This window comes from Thermobia domestica, chromosome 3, assembly GCF_964235325.1.
Source record: "Thermobia domestica chromosome 3, izTheDome1.hap1.1, whole genome shotgun sequence".
Lineage (NCBI taxonomy): Eukaryota > Metazoa > Arthropoda > Insecta > Zygentoma > Lepismatidae > Thermobia > Thermobia domestica.
The window spans coordinates 49,042,580-49,069,699 of record NC_137456.1 but is presented as its reverse complement, the minus strand read 5'-3'; the positions used below and the strand labels follow the sequence as shown (position 1 = coordinate 49,069,699).

The following is a 27,120-nucleotide window of genomic DNA, read 5'->3' as shown; positions in this document are numbered from 1 at the left end:
TTGCTTGCCTATTTTCCAGGATTTTAATGCTTAATTAAACATTCGGTCTCTATTCATAATATTATTTCATAATATAATATTTAATTGTTGTCCTCCCAACAATTATCTACACTTAAGTAATCAAATAATTATTCTTTTTACTAATCATGCTCGGTTTCCCTATAAACAGATCACCATATTTACCTAACAACAATATTTTATCTTTCTCTATACTACAAAATTACTTAGCACCGCAAAACATACTTAATCCAACCCTACAACATAACCTTGGGATCAATATTTTACAGTTAATCAAATTTTAGTGAGTTAAACTTAGAAAATGATTGATGACGAGATTCTTACTAAGGCTGCAACAGTTGTATAGTCGTTAGCAAATGAATATGCAACTCTGAGTGCTAAACGCCAGGACAGATATGCAACCCAATGCACACGAGACATTTTGCCACAAGGAGTGGAGTTGGCAGCACCGAAGTAAGCTTTTGCTTTAAGGAGATTACGCATGGACCATTCATCCACTTTAAGATGGATTTCTATTCACTTGGCGTGTGTTGTCGAAAGACCACCCACCATATATCAATGACACTATGACTCCCGTGTATAATGCATTATTTCATTACATACTACATATGAAAATAAAGAAAAACACTGATCGTATAAGAGTTAGAAAATATTTAAAATAAACTAAAAATATAAAATGTAGAACAAATGAAGGAATTTAGTTTGTAAATCTTTGTATCTATTCGCTGACCTATTCCAATTCCCATTCATTTCAGTCATTGTTTCCTTCTCCATAGGAGAAGATCTAGCTTGTCATACTGAGTATGTCACATTGCATTTGTCGTCTCATTTTCGAGACGAGAATCGAGACAAATCGAGAAAGTTTTGAGTTTCGTGGGCACCACTAGTTTATCTAAGTCTTAGATTCCAAAATACTGTTTTAGTGTTTCGTGATTCACAGTATAAGTGTACTATAAATTAATAAAGTAAATGTACAAATACAATGAAGAGCATGCATTTGCATAATTCAATAACAAATCTGGTTTAAATGTTATTATATCAGGCCGTTCCTCGTGACGCAGAAGGATTTTGATAACTCCTAAATGATATTAAGAAATAATGAGGCCACAAATTTTGTACTTAAATGTACAAAACGAGACAAGGAAACGATTTGAGACGAGACATCTACAGAACTTACGACATAAGATGAGAAAACCTTATTTCTCGTCTCGCTTCGTCTCGTGCCGTAGGCAACATTAATAGGGTATAACTTTAGGAAGTTACATTAAAGATCTTTTCATTATTAAACAATCAGTATGTTTATTGTTTGTTTTTCATTTCTTTTCAGTTGATGAGTTTGGATATTGGTGTCTATATGACATGGACAGAATACCGTCTGACTTTTCATGAGGACTATGGACCTCGTGATCATCAAACGTTGGGAGACAAACAGATGAATGACCTTTGGACTCCTACGTTTTATGTCATGAATATGAAGAAATTGAATGTAATGACTGGTCTCAAGAAACTCCAACGTTTGGTCATAAAAGGCAACAAGATGCTCACGTATGCAGCGGGGTAAGGGTCTCTGAGAAATATGTAACAGACATATTTTCAATAATGTGTTAACAGTTTTCTTCTTGAAATGAATTTATAACAACCATTATCATGCCTTGTATTCCATTTTGTATCAACTGATAGAGAGAATAGGTTTTTGGAAAATATTTGAAAGTTATATTTGCATCTCTTCTCTCCCTACCATGTAAATTGGAATCGAAACGCATTCATAAAAACTAAGCTCGGTCGAAGTGTTACGTTCAGATGTTTACATTAAACAGTTGAAACCGTTTCCTCACGTTCGCTATATTATCTATATACCTATCTTTTATATATAGGTTTATAGGTTCATATGGACCTATGGCGAAAACTGCATCTTACCAAAATCGCGAAAAAGCCAAATTTCATGAGGCCCTATTTCGAATTCGAGAGACTGTGGATGGTGGTCCTTATCATCGTAAAGGAAGTCACGCATACGCAATTCAAAAATCCATATTCTATTAATCTTCAATGGGTGTACAGATTATTCCCTGCAGGGTGAAATTCCCAGACATGTCATCAAACGAATTTTGAGATATGTTCTGAATTTATTATTGATCCAAAGCAGGCAAACGACAAGCCTTGATAGCAGTGAACACAGAATCCTTTGGTGCGATGTCGGAAATGTTAAGGATCGTCAGAACCATGGTCTCTCGTACTCGGGAAAACGCATGGTGATATGTTTTCTATCACGCTCATAAGTGAAGAAAACGTGAAATATGCCGTGACGAAATACACATCATCACACGTTATTCCGAACACAAAGAAACATGGAGCTGCCTATTCCTAACACTTCCGCCTTCCATCCGAAACATTGGGTATTCATTGTTGTCAAGGTTCACCTCCTGCCTACTTTGGACCATTCTTGAAATCAGGGTATATCTGAAAACTCTATTGAAAACATATCCGAGAACTACACCCTGTAGGGAATACCCTCTACACCTATTGACAATTGGTGAAATATACACTTTTGGATTGTGTATGCGTGGCTTCCCTTACGCTGATAAGAACCACCATCCACAGTTTCTGGAATTCGAAATAGGCCCTCTTGAAATTTAGCTTGTTCGCTTTTTTGGACAGCCCTAGCTCTGAAACTATACACTTTTCGCCATAAGTCCATATGAACTTTTTCTCTTATTTTGGTGTGAGGAATCACCTCTTACAGTTAGTCGGTATAGACATCGTGAGAAAGCAGAATGAGGCGCTCCGCGGAACTCACGGACTTCGAAGTGGTCAGGTGATTGGGTGTCACTTATGTCAGAAGTCTGTACGCGAGATTTCCACACTCCTAAACATCCCTAGGTCCACTGTGTCTGATGTGATAGTGAAGTAGAAACGTGAAGGGACACGTACAGCACAAAAGCGTACAGGCCGACCTCGTCTGTTGACTGACAGAGACCGCCGACATTTGAAGTGGGTCGTAAAGTGTAATAGGCAGACATCTATCCTGACCATCACACAAGAATTCCAAACTGCATCAGGATCCATTCCAAGTACTATGACAGTTCGGCGTGAGGTGAGAAAACTTTGATTTCATGGCCGAGCGACTGTTCATAAGCCACACATTACGCAGGTAAATGCCAAACGATACTTCACTTGGTGTAAGGAGCGTAAACATTGGACGATTGAACAGTGGAAAAACATTGTGTGGAGTGATGAATCACGGTACAGGATCAATGTGGCGATCCGGTTGCAGGATGTGGTATGGCGAATGCCCGGTGAACGTCATCTGTCAGCGTGTGTAGTGCAACAGTAAAATTCGGAGATGGTGGTGTTATGGTGTGGTCGTGTTTTTCTTGGAGGGGGCTTGCACCCCTGGTTGTTTTGCGTGGCATTCTCACACCGCATTCCTACATTGATGTTTTAAGCACCTTCTTGCTTCCCACTGTTGAAGAGCAATTCGGGGATGGCGATTGCATTTTTCAACACGACCGAGCATCTGTTCATACTGCACGACCTGTGACGGAGTGGTTACACGACCATAACATCCCTGTAATGGACTGGCCTGCAAAGAGTCCTAGCTTGAATACTATAGAACACCTTTGGGATATTTTGAAACGCCGACTTCGTGACAGGCATCACCGACTTACATCGATTCCTCTCCTCAGTTCATCACTCCGTGAAGAATGAGCTGCCATTCCCCAAGAAACCTTCCAGCACCTGATTAAAAGTATGCCTGCGAGAGTGGAAGCTGTCAAGGCTAAGGGTGGGCCAACACCATATTGAATTTCAGCAGTACCGATGGAGGGCGCCACGAACTTGTAAATAATTTTCAGCCAGGTGTCCGGATACTTTTGATCACTTAATGTATAAATTAAGCCCTTACCTCCCTTAAGATACGCATTTTAATGAAAGTAACATATTAAAATCCTGGCTCGAGGGCAATGCTAACTACGATTTTGTACAAAAATTAATGTCGAAGGTTCGGTCTCTTCCCGTGACATCGTGGATTTCAATTTGGCTCAAAGAAAAAGAAACAAATAGAAATTATCCGACTTCCTTCTTCTGAAAGTGGCATTATCGGAAGCTTTTATCGATACTACACTTCAATATTTTCGATAAAAAAAATTATCGAAAGGTTTTAACATCCTAACTTAAGGGATACGTAATATATTATACTTTGAGCTAAATTTTGAGCCTCCATCCTTCTTACGATATGCATGTTAATCAAGGTGGTATAATAAAAACCCCGTGTTCGAGGTAGGTACTAACTGTATTCAAAAGTTAATTTCAAGTGGTGCAGTCGTTTTCCTGTGATGCGATCACAAACAAAATCATCTTCATTTTTAACGACGTTTGTTTTCCAAGATTCCTTTATATCACTGGTATCCAAAACTTATATAATTGAGGCCTGAGAGGGTATATACCTTACATACTTTGGGTATAAGAGGATATACAAACCTTAGAGTATTGTTGTTTGGTATCAGTTCAATCACAATTATAAAATCCTTGGTTAAATCTCTAAACAATATTGGCAAAGGTAAAACACCTTAAACTTGAGGTATGAGAGAATATAAAATTCTGACTGATTTAACTACCAGCACAGATTACTTTATATGTATAAAATACTCTGCTAAGTAACAGATTACATGTATTCTTTGCATTCTTTAACTGTGACAGCCATATTCCTGACGGTGACATAGATACTACTAACAGTGACACACATACTCCTAACTGTGGTACTCATACGCCTTACAATAATATGCATACTCCTAATAGTGGCACAGATACCCTAACAGCGATACATATACTCCAAACAATGATACTTTCACATACCCGCCAGGAAGGACGAAGAAAAAAGTCATTAAGTGTTTAAGACACTTGTAAGATAGCAGATGACTAAAGACTATATTTATTGAACACATGGCAATAAACGGCGAGAAACTGACAATAAACGAAAACCAGACTGGTACTGAATTAAACCTGACCCCTCATGCTAACACCAAATCTTTAGATATATAACTATTAAAGTGACTTTTAACAACTATATATTAACTAAATGACAAGATAAACTTTGGAATAAAAAAAGGTGCGTGGAAGCAACGGGTATCATCACTTCAACTTACGATAGTCCAGCATACTAGCTTACAGAACATATAATTTCTGAAAGATGGGACTGGAGGTGGTTGTGTAAGTCTTTTTTGTCTTTCTGGCCTATTTTTAAGCTGCGGATAGGGTAGTAAAAATTGTTATCCCGTGAAGGGATAATATATTCTATTTGTTACCACTATACTATTCGTTAATTTTGTAAAAAGAACGAAAGCTGCAACCATTAACAAATCATATTTTCTTTAAATTTAATTTATCATTCAATAGTCGACTCTTTTTAACGACCAAAGTCAATAAGCGAAGTTAACAGTTAAATTGTATCTCAGAAAGATTTAAATCAATATTTAAAGATCGAAACAATACAGATATTCCTAACAGCGAGACATATATTCCAAACAGTGATACATATCTTTTAAGAGCGATATACATTCTCCTAAAAATGACATGCATACTCCAAACAGTGACACACACATATTACGACTTGTAAGATTAGAAAGATGGTATCTGCTATACTAATGAAATGTATAAATTTGCACTGCGTATTTCCACTAAATCGATTATTGTTTCCTTTCAGAATATCACTCATTCTTCAATGTGACTTTGACTTCAGCGATTTTCCCTTCGATGTCCAAATTTGCAAAATGGGTATCTTATCATGTAAGGAAGTAATTAAATATAATATGATTTACTTGCATGTGTTTTACTCGATAGTATCAGGGCAATAAAAACGTTCCCGGAATGTTATTGTAGTTTTGGTATTTCTGTTGCAATCAAGATTAAGTTTGTCCACTACAGTCCTTAGGTTGTCTAATTATGAATTTCACATATGTGAACAGGTCATAACAGGCAGCGTATGAGAAGTATAGCTAAACGGGGAAGTGTGTAGTACAGACCTACACGGGCCGGGCTTGGGCGGGCCGGCACTGATTTCTCTTCAGGTCGGGCCGGATTGGGGCCAATTAATTGCAATTCTTTAATAATTATTGACATTCGTTAAACGATAATTAGAATAAAGGCAAACGTTGAAGAAGTGTGCCCGTGAAAAATGTTACAAAATGAAACTTCGAAAATTTATCGGGCCCGGGCCGGGCTACTCCAAGAATTTTAAAAAACTTATCGGGCCGGGCCGGGACGGGCTCGGGCCGAAAATCTCCAAAAGTTTTCGGGCCCGGGCTAGGCCAGGCCTACGTACATTCGGGCTGGATTGGGCTCGTACCGAAAAATTCGGCCCGTGCAGGTCTCTAGTGTGAAGTGATCAGCTGGCGTAATGTCGCTGTTCAAGCAAGGTGCAAACATCAAGTTCATGTGAAAATTGGAGAAATCTGCTTCCGAAACTTTGATAGCCTTAAAAACAATTTACGATGACAATGCTTTAAGGAGAAATTAGCCTCAAATGCTCATATCCATTTCGCCATCCTAGAAGACGATAAAAACCAACGTGACAACTGAATATCCTAATATACCAAAAGAAGATTTCCATCGGGGTTTCCAGCAAAGACCGGAGCAGTGGAGCAAGATTCTAAAATTGACCACGTTGAAAGCGATTAAGTAAATTTGTATTTATATTGTGCCAATAAAGAGTTACAACAAAACTTTTTGATTGCCGGGAACTTTTTGACCGCCCTTGTATGTAAATAACTACTGTTTCAATGTAGCTTAATTTTTCTGTATTTCCATAATCATTTAGATTTCAAAGTGTATTTAAGTTTATATTTTACACATCATTCCAAAAGTCTTTTCACAAAGCTTCATACACGTATACACGTAAATATATTTGCGAATTGAATTTAGAAGATGACTAATAGTTAGCTTTACTAATGTAATCATTCACAAAACTACAGAAAAAGAAATTCCAAATATTTTGAATGACAGGATTCTGAATTTCGTCGAGATACGATGCATTTTTTTTAAAATGTTCTGATTAAATTTGGTCTTTTTAAATTGTTCCCAAAACTTTTTTTTTTAAATTGCAGTTGAGATATGGTGAATGAAGGGGCCATTCTTCGGGATCACGTCTTGCAAATCCAGTTGTCAAAAGCGTATTATTTCTAAAGAAAAATAATTGCTGTTCAGCGTCAAATTTTATTCAAATTTGAAGTAATTACAGAGTACCCATTTAACTCCCAATTAATCAATTAAAAAGTGCGAAAAAGATCAGAAAAACTCAAGTCCTCTGTAAGTATTATAAGTTCGTAACTTAGACGTATCCTGGTACACGTAGTGTTTCCGTAAAGAACGGCTCGTAAACTGCTAGCCCTTTCCAGCCCAATGATGCCATTTGGAATCACAAACTTTTTATAATCATAAATCTAATATTAATTCATGCAGTTTCCCCATGTAATGATAACACTTTTCTTTCGGGTCAATCTCATAATTTGGTATCTCTACTTACTCGCGTTGAAGCAAAACAGAGAATCTATGATGTGGCATCATTGCAACATATGTTTTTCCAACACACAAAAAAATTCGGGCTGGAAAGGGCTAGTGGCACAGGACTCATGATGACTCTTTCTGTAGAATCCCTTGTTGCAAGTCACCATAATGCAAAAGATGAACAGAAAGTTTATCATTGTAGCCACTTTAACTGTTATATACAAGGCGGCCCACAATTCTGTATATGATGTTTGACTGACTGTAGTATTTGTAATTCTGGACAAAAAGTTCCCATATGGCAACACTGTAGCCTGAGAATGAGGATGCTAGTTACTGGACTTAGAACTGTTAGTGTATGCCAGACAAGGTTGTGAGACTGTAAGAATCACTTCCAAACCGCTAGATCGGTCGACGTGGGCCTGTGGAGTGGCTACCTCGATCTCCCGATTTAATACCTGGCTTTTCCTTATGGGGTGTTTTAAATGACACAGTGTATCAACATCACATACGCAATTTGGCCGAACTAGGGGAAGCTATCACAGAAGAGTTACATAGGATACCAGTACGGGTCTGCCAAGCTGCTTGTGAGAACGTTGTTTTTCGTCTCCAGGCATGTATGGATTTGAATGGTGCATTGGTGAATCCATGTCATGGAGAACAGACATTAAAATTCTTGTAAGGAAAGGTACGAAAGTAATGAGTTTATGTTCAAATTTATGTTCAAGATATGTTGTTAGTTTCTTTACCGATGTCTTTGAAACATGATATACGTAATTGAGCCGTTCAGATGCCAACCCGATTAACTTCCATCAAACGAGATTTTTCAGTAGTGAGCATTTTAGTAACTTGTATACAATGTAGGTCAATGAGAGTGATCAGGACGTTTATACATTCTAGTGGCAAATTGTTATTACACTATACAGTTAGTAGAATTTCCCTCTGAAAAGAACGTATCTTTTCCAAGTCAAAAATATGTACAACTAAAAAAAAAGACAAAAAAAATGGAGTTAATCGGTTTGTCTTCTGAACACCTGTATAGTTGTATGGATTGAACAAATTGAGTTTGTTTGTTCGGTTGTTTATTATTATTATTATTATTATTATTATTATTATTATTATTATTATTATTATTATTATTATTATTATTATTATTATTATTATTATTATTATTATTAGATCCAGACCGAGAAGAGGAAGTTCAACTTGAATGGGGTCCAAATTCTCCATTTAAATTTCAAAATAATGCAAAGGAATTGAAAATGCCTCGATACATCTTTCAACTATGCAAGGCAGGACCTGTACCGCTTTCATTACCAGAAGGTAAGTATTACAGTGTTCAAAATTTTTTCACTTTTTATTTTTTACAGAAACGAAAGAGCCATTCTTTATTGATTTTCGGCCACAGAACGCGAAAATCGCACTTAAAATTCTCTCCTGGCTCAGGTTTCTGAGTAATTTAGCGTTTTATATTTTGCATATAACGCTATGGGACATTATAAGTACATGATTTGAAATTATTGTTTTACACGGTACAAAGTGTCGTTCTTGACAAGTAGGGTAACTGTCCCAATAATTGACAGTATAAGAACAGTGTTTGACAAATTGCAAGTTTCTTCACCCTTTAAATAAGCCTGGCTCACTGATCTCTCGTAGAGATACGAAGGCATCCTTCCTTCATCTATATAGACCATCATAAAAATAATAGACTAATAATTATTATTTTTTACGATATGTATACAAAAAGTTGATCATTGTACCAGTAATTGACACCAAGATTTGTGAGATTCACCAGTAATTGACACCTTGTGACCCTGTAATTGACATCTCCTAATATATTATTCTAATGAACCATATAATTTTCTACCAACTTATCAAGCTGATTTATAAGTTTCCACCTGGATAAACATGTTTATTTCTTTCGCTAATATAGCTATTATAGTACTATTTTGCACTGTCCATCGATTTTCTGTTTTCTTTGGAGAACTACTACTTACATTAGAGGCAAATATTAACAGTGGTGTGGGATTAACAACAATGCAAAGGGAGAAAAGGTGGCAGCATTTGCTTGTACCTAGTCCCGCAGTCTTGTTGCGTCGGAAAAAAGACGACAGTATCAATTACTGGTACACTGTCAATTATTGGGACAGTTACCCTATTTGCTGCATATTCGACTTGGCAACGTTGTACGTTATCAACAGCTAGTGCGAGCGTCTCATGAGTCACGTGAGGCAATGATTGCAACTTGCAACTAACTCCAGTTAACGTCTCTAATCGTATTCGTGGCGTTCTTCAAGCAGGAGTTTGGAAGACTGTTTGTGTTGCTGGTGAACCAGCAGTTTGAAAGTAGTGAGTGAGAACATTATCGCTGTTGTACATATTGTTTTCATTGCGAAGTGCAGCAATGCCTCGCGTTTGCAACAATTCGGTGGACAGTAACTGCTGCAGTGCGAAGAGCATATTTACTACACTTTGGGTGTCGTGTTAGAGACCAGGATAAATCATGGGTTCCCCACGTTTGTTGTACGAGTTATTCATCTACTCTCAATTCCTGGATGTATGGGAAGAGCGTTTCCATGCGCTTTGCTATGTCCCCCATTTGGCATCAACCAACAAACCATAGTACAGACTAGAGACCTGCACGGGCCGGGCTTGGGCGGGCCGACTCTATTATTTCTTTGGGCCGGGCCGGGCTTGGGAGGGCCGACACTGACTTCTCTTCACGTCGGGCTGGGCTGGGGCCGATTAATTGCAATTCTTTAATAATTATTGACATTCGTTAAACGATAATTAGAATAAAGGCAAACGTTGAAGAAGTGTGCCCGTGAAAAATGTTACAAAATTAAACTTCGAAAATTTATCGGGCCCGGGCCGGGCCGGGCCTGGGCCAAGAATTTTAAAAAACTTATCGGGCCAGGCCGAGCTCGGGCCGAAAATCGCCAAAACTTTTCGGGCCCGGGCTGGGCCGGACCTACGTACATTCGGGCTGGATTTGACTCGGGCCGAAAAATTCGGCCCGTGCAGGTCTCTAGTACAGACTGCTACTTTTGCATACTACCCTGCTTAAAGAAAGGTATAAATACGAAGAAGAAGAGAAAGATCGAATGCCCAGTGATACGATCTGTCATTCGTGCAGTGGTTCATTGAGAAGGATTGCCTGTTCTCGATCCCCCGGCTACTATTCCGACGGAAAGTGATACAGAGAAAGAAAGTGAAGGTAAACCTGCTCCACACACCGGTGACACTGATCCTTCATTTGGGTCGAAAACCAACTATCCTAAACCACACCAACTCACACAAGCGGAGCTTCATGAGCTGATTAAAGATTTGGAACTGCCAAAGAATAAAGCTGCGCTCTTAGCATCTAGGTTACAGCAGTGGAACCTTCTGGAGGATACAGTTAAGGGTATCAACTCTACGCGATCGTCAAAAGGATCTTGCAAAATATTTCTGCTGCACAGAAGAGTTAGTATTTTGCAATGATGTTCCAAGTTTGATGCCGAAACTAAAGGTTCCGTACAAAGTAGAAGATTGGAAACTGTTTATAGACGCCTCCAAAAACAAGTCTTAAGGCTGTGCTCCTGTACAACAGTAAGGAAATATCAGCATCAATCCCTGTTGCTTATGCACCTCTAGGTAAAGAAAGTAATCCCATGTTGGAACGCCTTCTGGATCCTGCAAAATATCGTGAGCACAAGTGGTTAGTTTGTGGTGATTTTCAGGTGATCGCAATTTTGCTTGGTCTACAGGGTGGCTATACAAAGTACAGTTGTTACATATGTGAGTGGGATAGTCGTGCAAAGAATGTCCATTACACTCAAAAGGAATGGCCGCGACGAACAGTTTTGTTGCCAAGCGAGAAAAACATTTCAAATGTGCCTCTCGTGAACCCACAAAGCATTGCACATCAAACTTGGACTCATGAAGGCATTTATGAAGACCATGAACAGCAATGAATGTGCATTGGCATACTTGTGCCAAAAGTTTCCGCGTCTAAGTACAGAGAAGATTAAGCAAGGAGTCTTTATTTGTCCGCAAATACAAAGCTATTGCAAAACAAGATGTTTGAATCTATTCTCCGTGTTGATGAGCTCCATGCGTGGCATTGTTTTCGCAATGTTTGTACCAGATTCTTGGACAACCACCGAGCCGAAAATTACAAAGAATTAGTTGAAGAATTGCTATCTGCCTACGAGAAACTTGGATGCAGTATGTCACTCAAAATGCACTTCCTCCATACCCAGCTTGATGTCTTTCCAGTGAATTGTGGATCTTTCAGTGACGAGCAAGGAGAGCGATTTCACCAGGACATTTCTGCTATGGAACAACATTACAAAGGAAAGTGGTCAGTTTTAATGTTAGCGGATTTCTGCTGGATGATTCCAAGAGATGCTCCAAATGTTCTTCACAAGAAACAAGCAAAGAGACGGCGTATTTTAAACAAATACTTTAGGTAACTTTTACCAATACAGTTTTTGTCCTGTAGCGCTATATGCAAAATGTTAAGAGTGTTATTACACCGATAGTGTGACAGGAGCAGTGATGTAATGGAGGGTATACGCGGGTATATGGCGTATACCCACCTCTAAGTTTTAGAAACTATCGTATAGCCACCTAAAATTTAGGAAGTACGCGGGTATACGCTACATGGGATTCACAGTATACTCACTTCATTGGAACAAACAACAAATGCTTTTCATGTATTCTATTTCAAAACAAAAAAAAATCTCGCTAAACAGCTGGTCTTCAGGCTGTTGCCACGAATGATGTCTAAATTCTTTTAAAATGTTTGCGTTTTCGTGGTGTGGGAATAGAGTTTTCCGAGGATCTCTTCTATAATGGGAAACAGCTCTCTGAACCTGCAGTGGGTTTTCCTCAAGACGTCACATCCGCTATCCTTACTTTCTGAAAACTGACCTATGAGATTATAATAAAATAAATCAAAGATTTTTTTCAAATATTTTTGTTTGAAACTCTTAGAAACTCTTGTTTCTAAAGATAAGTGAGAGATAGAATTGAGTAGTGAGGAGGGTAAAGAGTAAAATCTATGTTCATGTTATGACATTGTAGTTTTTCTGTTTTGACATAGCATTGACCGAAGTTTTCATGCCCTCTTTGATCCAAATTCAAAGTCTGCCGGTTAGATACAATTTAAGTGAGGCAATACGGGATGGAACCCGTTCCTTTCTAATCGCGGAAGGAGGTTCCAATAAAACGTGATCTTTACTTTGATTCAAGGGTTAAGAGGAAATTAAATGAATATATTTGCGCCAAGAAATCGTTGACCCCCACAAAAATAACAAAACATGACCTATCGTCAGTCTAGTTTGAAGCATTCACCGTCGTTCCCAATACCATCAACTATAACAGCGAACCTAGCTACAATTGACATCAAAGAAAGCGACGATTGATTTTGATAAATACTCAGCAGCTACTATTTACAGTACTTTTTCGCAATCTACTGGTCAAAAAAGGGAGGTGCTAAAAATAAGTGCTTTTCTTTGTTTCGTTTTCGTTGAGACAAAAAATATTTGAAAAAAAAAATTGTTAACAGGAGGTAAAAAACGAAAGTCACGAAAGACTTGTATCGTATGATCATGTTACAGCAATCTTGGATCATTGCGGTATAGCCGTCACTTCGAAACTGTTTAGTAGTGTTTAAACTTTCTTTCTGGATTGAGAAGTAAGAATTGTTGCGCAATTTGCAAGATCTTCAAGAAGGTGTTAGAAAATTGGTTAAAAAGGAAGAGAGACAACATTTTCCTCTGACGAAAATGCAAAAGCAAAAACATCAAAAAATAGCAAAGAAAAATCCAAAGAACATGTTAATTTGCCAGCTCTACTTCAGAGAAAGATGTAAGTATATTTATTTCACATTATAAAAGTCGATAAGGCATCTCCGGCTTGATGACGAAGATGTCAGAAGGATAATGTCCTTCGTTAAAGGCATTGAAAAGGAGACAACTTGGGGATTAAAGGTGCCATTCTGTCATTTACCTGGTGCGAATGAGAAAAAAAAAACTTCCTTATAGTAGCTGATCTGTAAAGAATTTTTCACACCTCTCGACTGATTTATTATTATTATTATTGGAATTTACAATTGTGTGAACAGTCCCAGGTTCAAATTTCGCTGGAAACAGCTGTTCGAGTAATTCTATATTTAAGAAGTCGATAGCGAGTCACTGGTGTTCGCAAGCTTTTCTTTGACAGATTAAGTGAATGCTGGAATGGTACATCAGCTTATAAATCCAGGCAGCGTCTTTTTCAAATTAGTTTGTCTGACAGAGTGCTCAAAGAATAATAAATTAATAAGCAGTGATAAAACACCTTTCAATAGCTGAGAAAATGTCTGAATTGTAATCTACCTAGAAGAGCTAGACTTTCGGGTTTTCGTATTTACTTCCCCGGTTTTAATAATAATAATAAAACAACTTAAAAGTGAAAATTTGAATTTAAAAAATGGGAAAACTTCCCATTTTTGTTTACAATTTTTATTTTATTTACAGCTTAAAATATCTAATATGATAATCATGCCTGTTGTTCTGTATGGTTGCGAAACATGATCGCTTACTCGGAAGGAAGAACATAGATTGAAAGTATTTTTAGAACAAGGTCCTGAGACGAATATTCAGACCCAAGAGAAACGGGAATGGGGAATGACGAAAACTTCATAACGAGGAACTACATAATTTATACGGTTTACCAAACATTGCTGGGGTCATCAAGTCTAGGAGGCTTAGGTGGGCAGGTCATGTAGCCGGATGGAAGAAAGTAGGAACGCTTTCAAAATCTTAACAGGAAGACCAATCGGAAAACGACCTAGGCGCCGATGTGAGGACAATATTAACATGGATCTCACAGAAATAGGAGTACAAAGTGGAGACTGGATCCAGTTGGCTAAGAATAGAAGTCAGATGAGAGCTTTTGTGAACGCGGCATTGAAAATCCCGGTTCCATAGACCATATAGTTAGTTAGTTTTAGTTAGTTATTTCATTTAGTAAGAGATGTTTTGTCTTTATCTATTTTTACCCTTTTTTCAGGGTGCGTATTTGTTTTATTTTGTTTTATTTGTTTAACAATCACCATATACAGCTCAGAGGCTATTTTATACTGGATATCTAACAACAATGTTATGTACTAGTTATTTATTCCCCATTTAAATACACTTTCAAGTGTACAAAGTGTAATCAAAAAAGTACGTTGAATGTAGTTGCGCAGTGCAATCTATCAACGTTGTATCCATTTCAACTAGTAAACCTGGTAGCGTAAATCTTTGGTACAATCCAGAGCCGTAACTTAGATTCTTTTTCTGTGAGGCCAAGCATTAATATTTAGGCCCCCTAAAAAAAAAAGTTGTTTTGGGCCCTCTCGCAAAATTCGAAAATAAACCCCTACTTTCCATCTTTCTCATACTCTTTGTGGACACCCCGGAGCCTGCGGACCCTCCCACATCCCCCTGGACTCGTTCCATAAATGATTTATTAGAGTAAGGGGACAATATTGACAAATCTCAAAGCCACACGAATAAATATTATTTCTAAGACCCCAATAGTAGACATTTTTTACTTAAATGGGCCCACGACTCATTTTTGTTTTATTTACCCTTTGTGTGCTGTTTCTTTTTATGTAATGTAGTGAACCTGTTCGATGCTTCATTTATAATTTCATGTTCGTATCATATATGAAGTAAGAAAATTTTGTCTTGAAGTGAGCTCCCCTCGAACGGCGGGAAGCTTCCTTGGGAGCAGTTGCCTCCCCATGAATTACGGCCCCGTTACAGTCAATGTCGAGTTTGAACAAGTTGTGACATGCTATTATGCTGCCAATATGTCTTGAGCCGTGGCAAAAATGCGAACTAAAGCTCACACCCTCGACACACCCACGCGTTGAGCCAATAAGGGTTGAGCTATTGCTGAGCGAGAGAACCTTGCAGTCGTCTACGCTATTGCCAGATTTAAGAACAAGAAACTATCGTATAGAATTCGCACGTTCTGTACTGACCGCAAGATTCGCGTTCCGAAGTGCGGCAACATTGCTCTACGGATGACGAAAGAGAGTGGAATTCCTTCAGCCGATAGCAGCGCTTGGAAAGGAAGACTAAGTATCAAGACAATGTGGCATCTCTATAGTTGGCTTCCGGGTCGCGCGTAAGAATGAGCACGAGTCGAGTTAAAGGTAATTTTCTCGAGTCGATTCACTGTTTGAGGTCGAGTTTCGAGTCGAGTTGATTTTCATAAATGGCTCGCTCGTTCAGCTCATTTTAACTCGTTTTGAAACTATGATCTGATTAGACTGGAAAGCGAAAGCCATGAGAAATGTAAGTAGTAATGTGGATTACTTCTAATGTTGCTCACGAGAGGAGATATTGGTCGCGTCTAGTCTCGTCTCGATAACGAGACAATAGATTTTTATAACGAGATAGTCTCAAATGCCGTGAGCACCAATATAAATATATTCTGTAGTTCTTACCATCAAGACTGAGACCTTTAAGGTCGAATTTTTTAGCCTAAGCAAAAGCCCAACCCGGGCAATGATGTCAACCGGCACGGTTTGCTTCAACTGAGAGAACAGCTCAATCAGGCTCGGCTCAATTGAGCCGATAGCTTAAGCCGGTTTGGTTGGGATGAGCCATCGATTCGGCTCAGTTGAGCGATGGCTCGAGCCGACTCGGTTAGAATGAGCCACTAACTTGGCTCAAGTGATCCGATGGCTCGAGCCGGCTCGGTTGGATGAGCCATCAGCTCGGTTCGGTTCGGCTCAGGTGAGCCATCAGTTCGAGCCGGCTCGCTTGAGGTGAGGCATCGACTCGGTAGACATGACATGCGAACGTTTTTTTCTGAACTGAGCTCTGTGGTGAATAAGCCGTGACCCGACCCATTTAAACCAATTGCACCATTAGAGTCGGCACAGATGATTCAACATGATCAAATGGATCGAGTTTGTTTACTAGAAGAAAGATGTCGCTTTTATTGAAGTGACTGTATATCTGGTTCAATGGATCTTCTTATATCTGAACTCTCGTTTAAAGAAATTCTTAGTTCAGCTGTGAAGATGACTATTACGAAAGTTCTTGTACAGTCTGGTGTAAATTTCCAACTCGATAAATTTCTTGGAAGCTAGTTATCTTGAAGAATTAACAGATAGAAGCAGTGATTAGTAGTTTTCCGTTGGTTCAGGTATGCGGGGCCATGGGTTCCTTGTCCCTCCTTTGAGTATGACCCCGGTACTCTAAATCGTCTCCTTAACTTTGACAACATTTTGCGCATACAGAAAAAGAATAATAAATTTACTCCTACCGCTTGTTGAAACCGAGGCAAGTAAACTTGCGAAGAATAGAGTCAGGACCGCATGCATAGATTGCAAATATATTCACCATTTGACAAGAAAGATGTAGCAAAAGAAACACTTCGCAGTTAAAAGTTCCTTAACGTAACAATTAATTTTCACTTTAGACCTATATATAATACTCAATTATAGATACAAATGCATACAAGGGTGCAAATATGCAACAAAATTTTACTAGCTCGAGAAAAAAGCTACTAGCTCACATCTCACAATAGGAACCATTTACTTACCTTTGGTATAATATTAAATACTACGACCGCACCGATGAACCAGGCGAGTGGGCGAATGGTCATTTGCATCCCTGTAGGTAACAAATGCATTCATCAAGATATTAAGTCAATGCAATAATAATAGAGAAACTTATAGGAGACTCGATAGAGTATAGGTTTAGCTATTTGTCACTCTTCTGCTAACAACAATCCTTCGTGCAAAAATGTGATCATGTTAGAATAGCTGCAAGTTCAACAGTTGACATCTACATAGTATGAAACAAAGGTCGAGTTTGTTTGTTCTATGGTCATTATTTTCTATTTATAACAGGCCTCTTATAAGATAGAAAAGACCCAAATCTGGGTAGGGAGAAAGGGAATGGGAAGACAGCGAAACAATCTTTTGACAATTGTCCGTCCTCGCATTTTCTCCCTAGCAAGATACCTTCAACGAGTAAAATATAGGCCCTATATACTTGATTGACCTCACTGAAAAATAAAACCTCTCTCTATCTTTCTGTGAAGACCAACTGGTTGTTTTACACTGGTTGTATTTTTCATGCTGTTTGGTACAGCGGGGGACACTTCTAAATGGTACACCTTAGCCGTAAATCTCCATATGGCTGAACCATTTAGAAGTGTCCCCCGCTGTACAAGGTCTATGCTCATGTGCTTCGTAATATGTGAATCTGCCATCGGTAAATTGGACAAAACACTACTTTTTTTCTATCGTGTATGCTTATTTGAAGCGGTAAAGCCTACAAACTTCTAGATAGAGGAAGGATTGAGCCGCAAATAGTTAACACAAAGACCGGAAAGAAAATACTCATAAGCTTTTCTAAGCAGCGACCTAGCTGATTTGAAGGAAATGAAATTAAATACCGGTAGTTAAGTTTTACCTTTCATAATTATGACAACTAGGCTAAAGGAGACGGTGATGATAAATGAAGGAAATGGTGGGATAAAGAAAGTACGAGGAAACGGGAGAACCCCGGGAAAACCCACGCACGCACACTCTGTCCACTACAGAAGTTTACTTGGCACAACCTGGGATCGAACCAAGGACCCCGTGCACCAGTGGTGAACGTTCTACTACTGAGCCACCGCGGCCCTACCTAGCTGATTTGTCCAAAGGACGTGCCTATAATATTTTTTTCTGGTAATAATGCGTAGCGTTTGCCACGAACATTAAAATATTGAATATTTCAATAGATCCCCTGGAATGCGGAAGTTAGGACTAAAGCTCTGAAAATATCTTGAATAATATCAAAACATTCTATTTATAACACAAAAGTACACTAGAAGTGTCTTTCATTTAAGTTTCCCAAATTGTGCCCCGAAATAGTAGTTGCCCTGAGTGACTCTCTGCACCCCCAGTTTTTCGAGGAAGATACCATTGAAGTTATGAATCAAGTGAAGATCAAATGCAACACAAATTATAGTTCTGAAATTGAAAGGTATTTTCTAATTGTCTTATACAAAGAAATATCATGTAATAGATTTGTCATGTTCTAGACCTATCAGTCTTTTGAATGCTTCTGGGTGAAATTTCAATCAGTGCGTATTGTGGAAGTAGGGAGAGGAGCGCAGAACAACAATCCACGTGACATTCGGTCTCTTTAACCAATAAAACGTTCTTTTAAGTGTATTCTCAGCGTTGGTAATTTGGGGAAAATGCCACTAAATCTAGGGGATTTTGCTTCTAGGACAGCGACTAAAAATTAATCTTCCGATTGGTGACTCGGTGATTTTTAAATAACGATTTAGCAACTTACTCACAAATCAAATGACTTTTTGTATTTTACTAAGTTGTCCTGTTGTAATCAAGCACTTTTAGTTCGAAATAGTTTGATATGGGCAAATGTACAATTTGAGTACTCCTCTACGTTGTTTTCTGTTACTCCTTGCCCTCTATCGAAGAATAATTCAAGTCTTCCCTATCCTTTAGTTCGTAGAACTTCCATTGACAAGCATAAGTAATGCATCATTTCTGATAGCCGGCTTACCGGCTAACTAGCTGTAGAAGTGCAAGTTAAAACGAAGTGGGTATTAGCATAGTAAAATACTAGTGAAAAAAGTAAAAATGTACTTATATAGATGAAGTCCCGTAACCCAGCCAAGCAAAACCTGGAATGACGGTACTGCCTCCAAATACGAGCACATAAAAATAATGGGAAATAATCCTTGAGTTTAAGGATTGGTTGCGTCCTGTCAACAAACACATGAATAAAGAATATTGTTTTGTCTGGTAGTGGTAATACTATTAATAGCAGAATTTGCCCTTGTTGAAAACCTGATAAACTATATAAACTACATGTCAAAGTTTGGAATAGTAAATATAGACAAGGGATCTCACGATTCTTTTAGCGACTTTTCACCCCAAAATAGAGCCTTTTCATCTCTCGCTTAGCGACGTTTTGGCAACACTGTGTATTCTGCTAACTAAGCTATCAGGATAAGGGAGAGTGAATACTAAGAAGTAGAAAAGTGTTAGAATTTTCATTGTATCATGCTATACTGTTTTCAATCATTACGCAGGATATTAAGCTGATCCGAGGTCTATCAGGTTCTGGGTGAAGATACGCCAAGGAATGCACTTACCCTGGAAATTTACTTTATTCCCTAGGACAATTAATTTGGTGGGTCCTATAAACGTATGACCCCATGCCCACAATAATCCTCCTCTGGAATATAAACTCGGAATCTTGGGAACGATGTAATTGCCTCTTAGACTTTACGACCACCAAGATCGGCAGTCGACTTGTTTTTAGTATTAAGATAAAAACAGCCCATCTTTCATGTTTTGTTATAATAATAAGTTGTAGTAGAAGTAGTATAATTGATAATTATATTATCTATGCAAGATACTACAAGAGAGTACTTAGAACTACACGCAGGATTTGACTCGTTTAGGCTTGACTCGACTCGAAACTCGACCCGGATTCGAGTCGAGTTCTCGAGTTAAGCTCAAAGATGTCTGTTTCGAGTCGAGTCGAGTTTCAAAGGAAACTCGTTTGAGCTCGCTCCTGTTCATCCCTAGTCGTGCGTCAACATTAAGTTTTGTTCTATAACTGCAAAAAAGTACCAAACAAGTTCACGAAATTTCAAAATCAGTGTATGGCGATTAAGCGGTGACATTGAAGATTGTTTACAAATGTTATGAGCTCTCAAAAGCAGCAAGGAGTCGGCTGAAAATGATCGAAACGTCCTGAGACATCAAAAACAGATGAGAACATTCAAAAAGTGGCACAAATGATTTATTTAAACAGGCGAATAACTATTCGAAAGCTTGTCGAAGAACTAAACATCTCGTATGGATCCATGAAAAGCATTTTAACAGCTAATTAAATGAGCAACTGGATTCCTTCATCGCCACCTTGCTTTCGATCCGCGAGTTTTTGGCCGAAAAAAAAAATCCTGTCTGTCGACATTAGCTGTGCTCTCCGTAAGACTTCTGCCTCGTCCCAAAAATTAAAACCGTGCTGAAAAGAAAATGTTTTGATACCATTCCTGACATTGAGAGTGCCACGACAGAGTAGCTGAACGCCCTTCCAAAATAAGACTTCCAGAAATGCTTCCAGCCATGGAGTCAATGTTGGGATAAGTGCATTGCTATCCAAAGACCATATAAGCTTATTTCTTTGTTTCCAATATAATTATTCACAGTATTTTTTTATCACACCTCGTATATTTTTACATTTAAACAAAAGACTCTTAAAGTATTTTAAAATGTACTTTTGTCTACATTTATCTCCAATGAAGTAAAACACATCGAAAACAAAAAACAACGAACTTGCCATTGGACAAGCATCCAGCTCCATGTCTGATATATAGGTATACAATTATCTTTCTGCTGTATGATCTACTTGTCACTATATATCTTATAATATTGAATTACGAAATTAGATTTCCAAGATTCTGACGCACAGTCTGTTCTAATTAGTCTTTGTTTTAATGTTTTCTGTTCTATGCTTATAAAGCCATAATTTTAACTCTTTAGTTAACACAAAAATTCCAATCTATCCAACATTACACATAATTATCATAGTCTTTACTGTACAGAAGTACTCACAAATTAACATTACCAGATTTAGTACAATACCACACGCATTGGCAACACACTCAATCTATTCTCGCGTTCGTATCTGTATAAGTTATTAACGTTTTGTATTCAAGAGGAAGCTTTTATAATAAAAGGGGATAGGAAAGTTCAAAATCCTGTGTGCCATCTCTTAGATCTACCCCAAAAGGCAAAGAACTTTACAGTATTCAAAGAGATTTGTTTCGTCTCATGTATTGCCACGGAAAGACTGTCTCGTCTCGTGAGAAGCACTAATCTTGAAAACTAACCCTTCATTGCCTCTGCACTGTGCTGCACTATGGTTGTCAAGTTGATAGCTGTCGCGTATTCGCCTACTTTGGGTTTCATCTCAGAATTTCAAACCTAAAATAGCCGAATTGTGAGGGTCCATATCCAGTGAAGAAGTGACTTTATAACATCCAGCTTTCAAAGCCCTATCCAAGGAATCAAAGTATGGAGGGAGGACGACGTAGAGTTGGTATTAAGTGTATGAAATGTATAGGTAACACAAAATTGCTTTACATAAACTGCTATAGCTATTCTTAACACATTATTGTCATTTAAAAAATTCTAGTGGGCAACGGTGTTTCAAGTTACGCCTATGCATGGATGAATACGTGGCAAAACAAAATGATGAACCCAATTTCGGAATGTTTTCTGTCAAATCTAATAAATATACGCTATTGTTAGACATGTGCTAAGAAAGGTAAAGTGTCAAAGTTTTCTTCAAACATATCACAAGGTTCTACCTTGCGTAACACGGCACATATCAAGCTGATAGTCTATTTCCTGCCAAACCTTTTGTCTTCAAACATATCACAAGTTTCTACCTTGCGTAACACGGAACACATCAAGCTGATAGTCTATTTCCTGCCAAACCTTTTGTCTTCAAACATATCACAAGGTTCTACCTTGCGTAACACGGAACACATCAAGCTGATAATCTATTTCCTGCCAAACCTTTTGTCTTCAAACATATCACAATGTTCTACCTTGCGTAACACGGAACACATCAAGCTGATAGTCTATTTCCTGCCAAACCTTTTGTCTTCAAACATATCACAAGGTTCTACCTTGCGTAACACGGAACACATCAAGCTGATAATCTATTTCCTGCCAAACCTTTTGTCTTCAAACATATCACAAGGTTCTACCTTGCGTAACACGGCACATATCAAGCTGATAGTCTATTTCCTGCCAAACCTTTTGTCTTCAAACATATCACAAGGTTCTACCTTGCGTAACACGGAACACATCAAGCTGATAGTCTATTTCCTACCAAACCTTTTGTCTTCAAACATATCACAATGTTCTACCTTGCGTAACACGGCACACATCAAGTTGATAGTCTATGTCCTGCCAAACCTTTTGTCTTCAAACATATCACAAGGTTCTACCTTGCGTAACACGGCACACATCAAGCTGATAGTCTATTTCCTGCCAAACCTTTTGTCTTCAAACATATCACAAGGTTCTACCTTGCGTAACACGGCACACATCAAGCTGATAGTCTGATCAAGCTGTGCCAAACCTTTTGTAACATGTTGAGTTCAATTCAATTCATGCTCAATGCTGAATCTTAAGGTATTAAAAGGAAACACTGCGTGGAAACTAAACTTTGAAAGTTAACCTTTCGAAGCGCACGTGTCACAATAAGAAGTTTATTGGATTTTACAGGATAAAATTCTGAAATCGGGCCCATTATTTTGACTTGCCTGTACTATTATTGCGTAAAATGTGGCGGTTGTGAACACACTCGTTCTTCAGTTATAAATCTACAAGGAAACGGAAATTGAATCCATAAGAGCTTCATCGCTCAGGTAAATAATAAAACCACCTGTTTCTTTCTTTTTTACAGCAATTTTCTCTTCTTTGGAGGGTTATATACTTCTGAAGCGTCAGGTCCGAAGCCATATTCTAGAAGTGTACCTACCGAGTGGAATTTTCGTCTTCATCTCATGGGGAAGTTTTCTTGTGGACCCCGCAGTGGTGCCAGGTAGAATGGTGCTATTGGTCACTAATATTCTTACGTTAGTCACTATGTACGAAGCAATCAGGTAAGAACATTATCCTGAAAGCTGAAAGGGGAATTAATCTAGAGTTTTATTATTAGTTCTTAATCTTGGACGTTTAAGATTTGATGCCTAAAGTTTTTTTTAATACGATTACTGATTAAATCAACAGAAAACAGATGATTACGATTACACTATAAGAGATGTTCCAGTATTTGTAAATTTAATAATTTTAGTTATCGCTCATTTAAAAAAGCGTTAAAACGTTTGTCGCAAATTCTTAATAAATAATTGTGTAAATTTTTTAAATAAGAAATTCTACTAACATTCTCAAAAGTAATTGTTTGTTGCTGATTTTAAAATCTATAGTTTGTAATATGTAAAATTTGTATGCTCTTTAAAAATTATGAGAAATCAAACTTTTATCTAAAAGTTTGTATTATTTTATATATTATTATTATTAACGAAATTATTTAATTTTTTTATTGAGAAAATTAGAATATTCGTTGCTAAATACGTATATTTATCTATTTTATGTTACAAGCCACATTTTAAAAAATATTTTCATATAGTTTTAAAGAAATGTTATTATTTCCCATAAGCTGCACCATTTTGAATTTTTGTAACTAATATAATAAATACTTTTAATTTATACCCGAAGGAAAAATAAAAATTCACAGGACAAGATGTCATAAAGAGAAGCTCTTGGAACATTTTTTTTTTTTTTTTTTACATTTATTTACTTACGAAGGCAGGCTGAAAAGTTTTGCCTGATGGCTAACATCCCTCTTGTTTTTATTTGCACAGATATCGGAACTTTTGGTATGCGTTCCTGCATTCCTTACCTACAACGCCACCCAGTGGGAGTTGTCATCTGCCACGTGATAACAATTCAGGCGAAGATGGTAATTGGTGGGAACATACGGTTAAAGCAGAAAGCCGTAATCGAATTCTTGACGACAGCGGAAGAAGTTTCGTCCGCCCAAATTTCTCGCCGAATGCAAGTTATGGGTGGTAGGGCGTGAATAGACGAGAGTACCATTCGGAGATATGCCAACGCAATCAGAGGAACCGACTCAAGCCATTCCAAGCTCGCCCTGGAAGGCCAGTAACTGCCATGGGCGTGACTCATGAAGAGGTGGTTGACAAGTTGATCCATGAAAATCGACGAATCAAGCAGGAGATTGTCCTACAGCTCGGTACATCTAAGGAACGAGTCGAGTTCATAATCAGGGAACTACTGAAGTACCGGAAATTGTGCGTAAAATGGGTTCCAAAGATGCTAACAGATAGATAAAGGCCACGAGGAACAGACGTCCAAGGAAAATTTGCGATAACACGAGACTGATGGCAATACTTTCCTGTGCAAAATCGTTACATACTATGAATCGTGGGTCCACCACTGTCACCCAATAATGAAGAGGCAGTCAATGAAGTACCATCACAAAGGTGGTTTCACTCCAAACAAAAATTTAAGGTCTATATGGTCTCCAAACAAAAATTTAAGGTCTAATTTAATATCCGAATTGATATACACTTAGACTGCGAGACAGTGGATACAAATGACCAGATGAGGAGACGAAATAGGAAAAAAGTCTTAACTACTACAAGGGATTGTGCCTGGGTTCTAACCTAGACTCTACCCCAGCAACACTAAAACGTGTATGTTCTCAAGAAGTGACTCACCGAAGCCTTGTAAAGTTATGCTTATACATCCCTCTTTTCCTAGTTGATTCCACTCCCTCAGCTTGTTTCTGGTGCTGTTTATCTATGGTTAATTACATGATTTAGTCATGATTTAAGCTTGTTTCATTGTCCACTGCCGCAAATAGTTCGATGATCGACTGGGTTAGTGCTTGATTCATAAGATCAACTGAAGAGAAATGTGAAGTTGCAGTAAAATTGTTTTTGGAAATAGCAAAAACGAAAAATAAATTACAAGTCAGAGGCCGCCTTGGCAAGAAAGCTCGCTCCTTGAGTGATGCATCGATCTTTATCTACGTGCGCCTCCTGCATGCAGTTAGCAACCTAAATCTGCATGTCTAATGTTGTGTCGCGTACCGCTTTTAATCTGAAGATATTTACCAGACAGTGTGTATTAGAGAAAGAAAGGAGGATAAAAAAAAGATAGGAAAGTACGTGATTTTTCAACTTACTTGTGGCTTATGAAATAGGAGGAAAAATCTTGGAAACACATAGAATCCAGGAAAAAGCCTTTATCGGACATGTACATGCCCAAATGTTTACATGACAAAATCAAGGTAAAGAGCATATTTACTATCTGTATAGAATCCCTATCTTTTAAAAATGAGTGTAACCTTAAGCTAAAATTGGAATTTGTTTATAGTTTCCTTGTTTTTAAGTTCGTTTAGTTGCACATTGTGTTTTTTTGGTATCCAAACCGACGTGTTCGTTCTTGTTGTTGTCTGTTCTTCCCTAGAAGTAGTTTTGGTCCTCTTTTAAGGTAGTTTCCTAGTTGTCAGTCGTTTCAGGTGTGGTTTCCAGTCTTCCATTGGCTATGGTGTTGGAATGTATAATGTAATGATTTTGGTAGAGACAATAATGGACCGAGATTTATCCCCTTCACTAATTTATTATAAAAATTTGTAAATACAAAACGTCTTTGATTACAAAGAGTAAAATGGTGTTTTCTCTTGTTAATGTCCAAGTAAGAGGAGAATATGTGTTTTGCACAATGCCCCTTCTCTCAAGGCAGTCTCCAGGCACCTGCTGGTTCTGGTGAGTCTTGAAGGATAGCCCCCTCAGCTCAAGGCAGGTTCGCGAGACTTGGTTGTAGAAAGTACCCCAAGTCCAGTGCGACCTCAGGGCAGTGTAGGCGATTTGATCAGTTGGACGACTGATGCTGGGTCCCTCGGTGCTCCTCCTTTTATTTGTCCTCTTCGGGTCCTTCCGTGAGGTCTGTCATCTTTCGGCGTTCCTCGGTGTCTTTCGTGTCGGTTTCTTGTCTGCTAAGTTGTTTATAATCAATAGCACGTGTTGAGTTGGCACGTGCGTCTGTCGTGATGTAGGGATCCTTACAATAAGCTTCCGTATGTTGCCGTTGTTACATTAATGTTCTGGTGAAATATACTTGTTGTTAATAGTATCTGAATGAATTTCAGCATGTTGTGAGTTGTGATTAATATGGAAGAGACCCACATGAGAAACTTTTCCATTGCTTTTGTGATAGCTTCTTCAATTCATTTTTTTCGTGGCTTCATCTTGGATTTGTGGCTGCTCCTCAGCTTGCTCTTCACTGATTGGTTAGTTGAGTTGCTAGTTCCTGATTGATTCTTGCTGCTTGATTTTTTGGTAGTCTGCGTTGTTTCTTGGTTATAGGTCTAGATGGATATATATATGCTGTTCCATGTTCGATAACCTTCCTTTCCGCATGTTTCGCAGAAGTTGTGGTCCTGTCTCTGTTTACAGACACCTGTAAATGCTTTGCCACATTGATCACATTTGTGGTTGGGTGCAGTTTCTTCCAATGCTCATACTGGTAGCAGTTCGTACATACATTGAGTTCATCCCAGGACAAGTCCTTCACAGTTTCCCACACGTAGTTCTGGATGTATCTACTTAGCAGCACTTTATACAATCATTGATGTCGGGTAAATGACAAGCGCTCTTTCAACGCACCTGCAGTTATGCTTGAGAGCTCACATACAACGTAAAAGATACAGCCGTACTGTTGACCTTATTGCCTGTGCGTTGGCAGTATCATGTGGACTCGCTGTTTCACAGAGCGTCATCTCAAGAGTTTGACTACAATTCTAACAAAGTGAAAACTTCCCTAAGAGGTTTGACAGACTCCGTCCAAAGAATATCACTGTTTCATATAGCCTTTTATTACCTTTACGTTCCAGATGCATCGCCTTAGATCTCGAAAGGAAACCTGCAGCTGCTACTGGTATGGTATCAAGATTTACAGTGTACAGTATCTTAGGAACATCTATGTGA

General features: G+C 38.3%; 1 protein-coding gene across 1 annotated transcript; it reads left to right on the top strand.

Annotated features, from left to right (window-relative positions):
• Positions 1 to 182: 182 nt before the first annotated feature.
• On the top strand, positions 183 to 27,120 carry LOC145681771 (glycine receptor subunit alpha-4-like). The gene is made up of 6 exons (XM_081753383.1): positions 183 to 471; positions 1,346 to 1,575; positions 5,717 to 5,799; positions 8,692 to 8,835; positions 23,007 to 23,205; positions 27,027 to 27,120. The coding sequence occupies exons 1-6, from the start codon at positions 424 to 426 to the stop codon at positions 27,118 to 27,120; spliced, it is 798 nt and encodes a 265-aa protein (XP_081609509.1). The 5' UTR covers positions 183 to 423.

Coding starts and splice junctions, on each gene's coding strand:
- LOC145681771 (XM_081753383.1), top strand. CDS start 424: ATGCACACGAGACATTTTGCCACAAGGAGTGGAGTTGGCAGCACCGAA. Junction 472..1,345: donor GTGGAGTTGGCAGCACCGAA/GTAAGCTTTTGC, acceptor ATTTCTTTTCAG/TTGATGAGTTTGGATATTGG. Junction 1,576..5,716: donor ATGCTCACGTATGCAGCGGG/GTAAGGGTCTCT, acceptor GTTTCCTTTCAG/AATATCACTCATTCTTCAAT.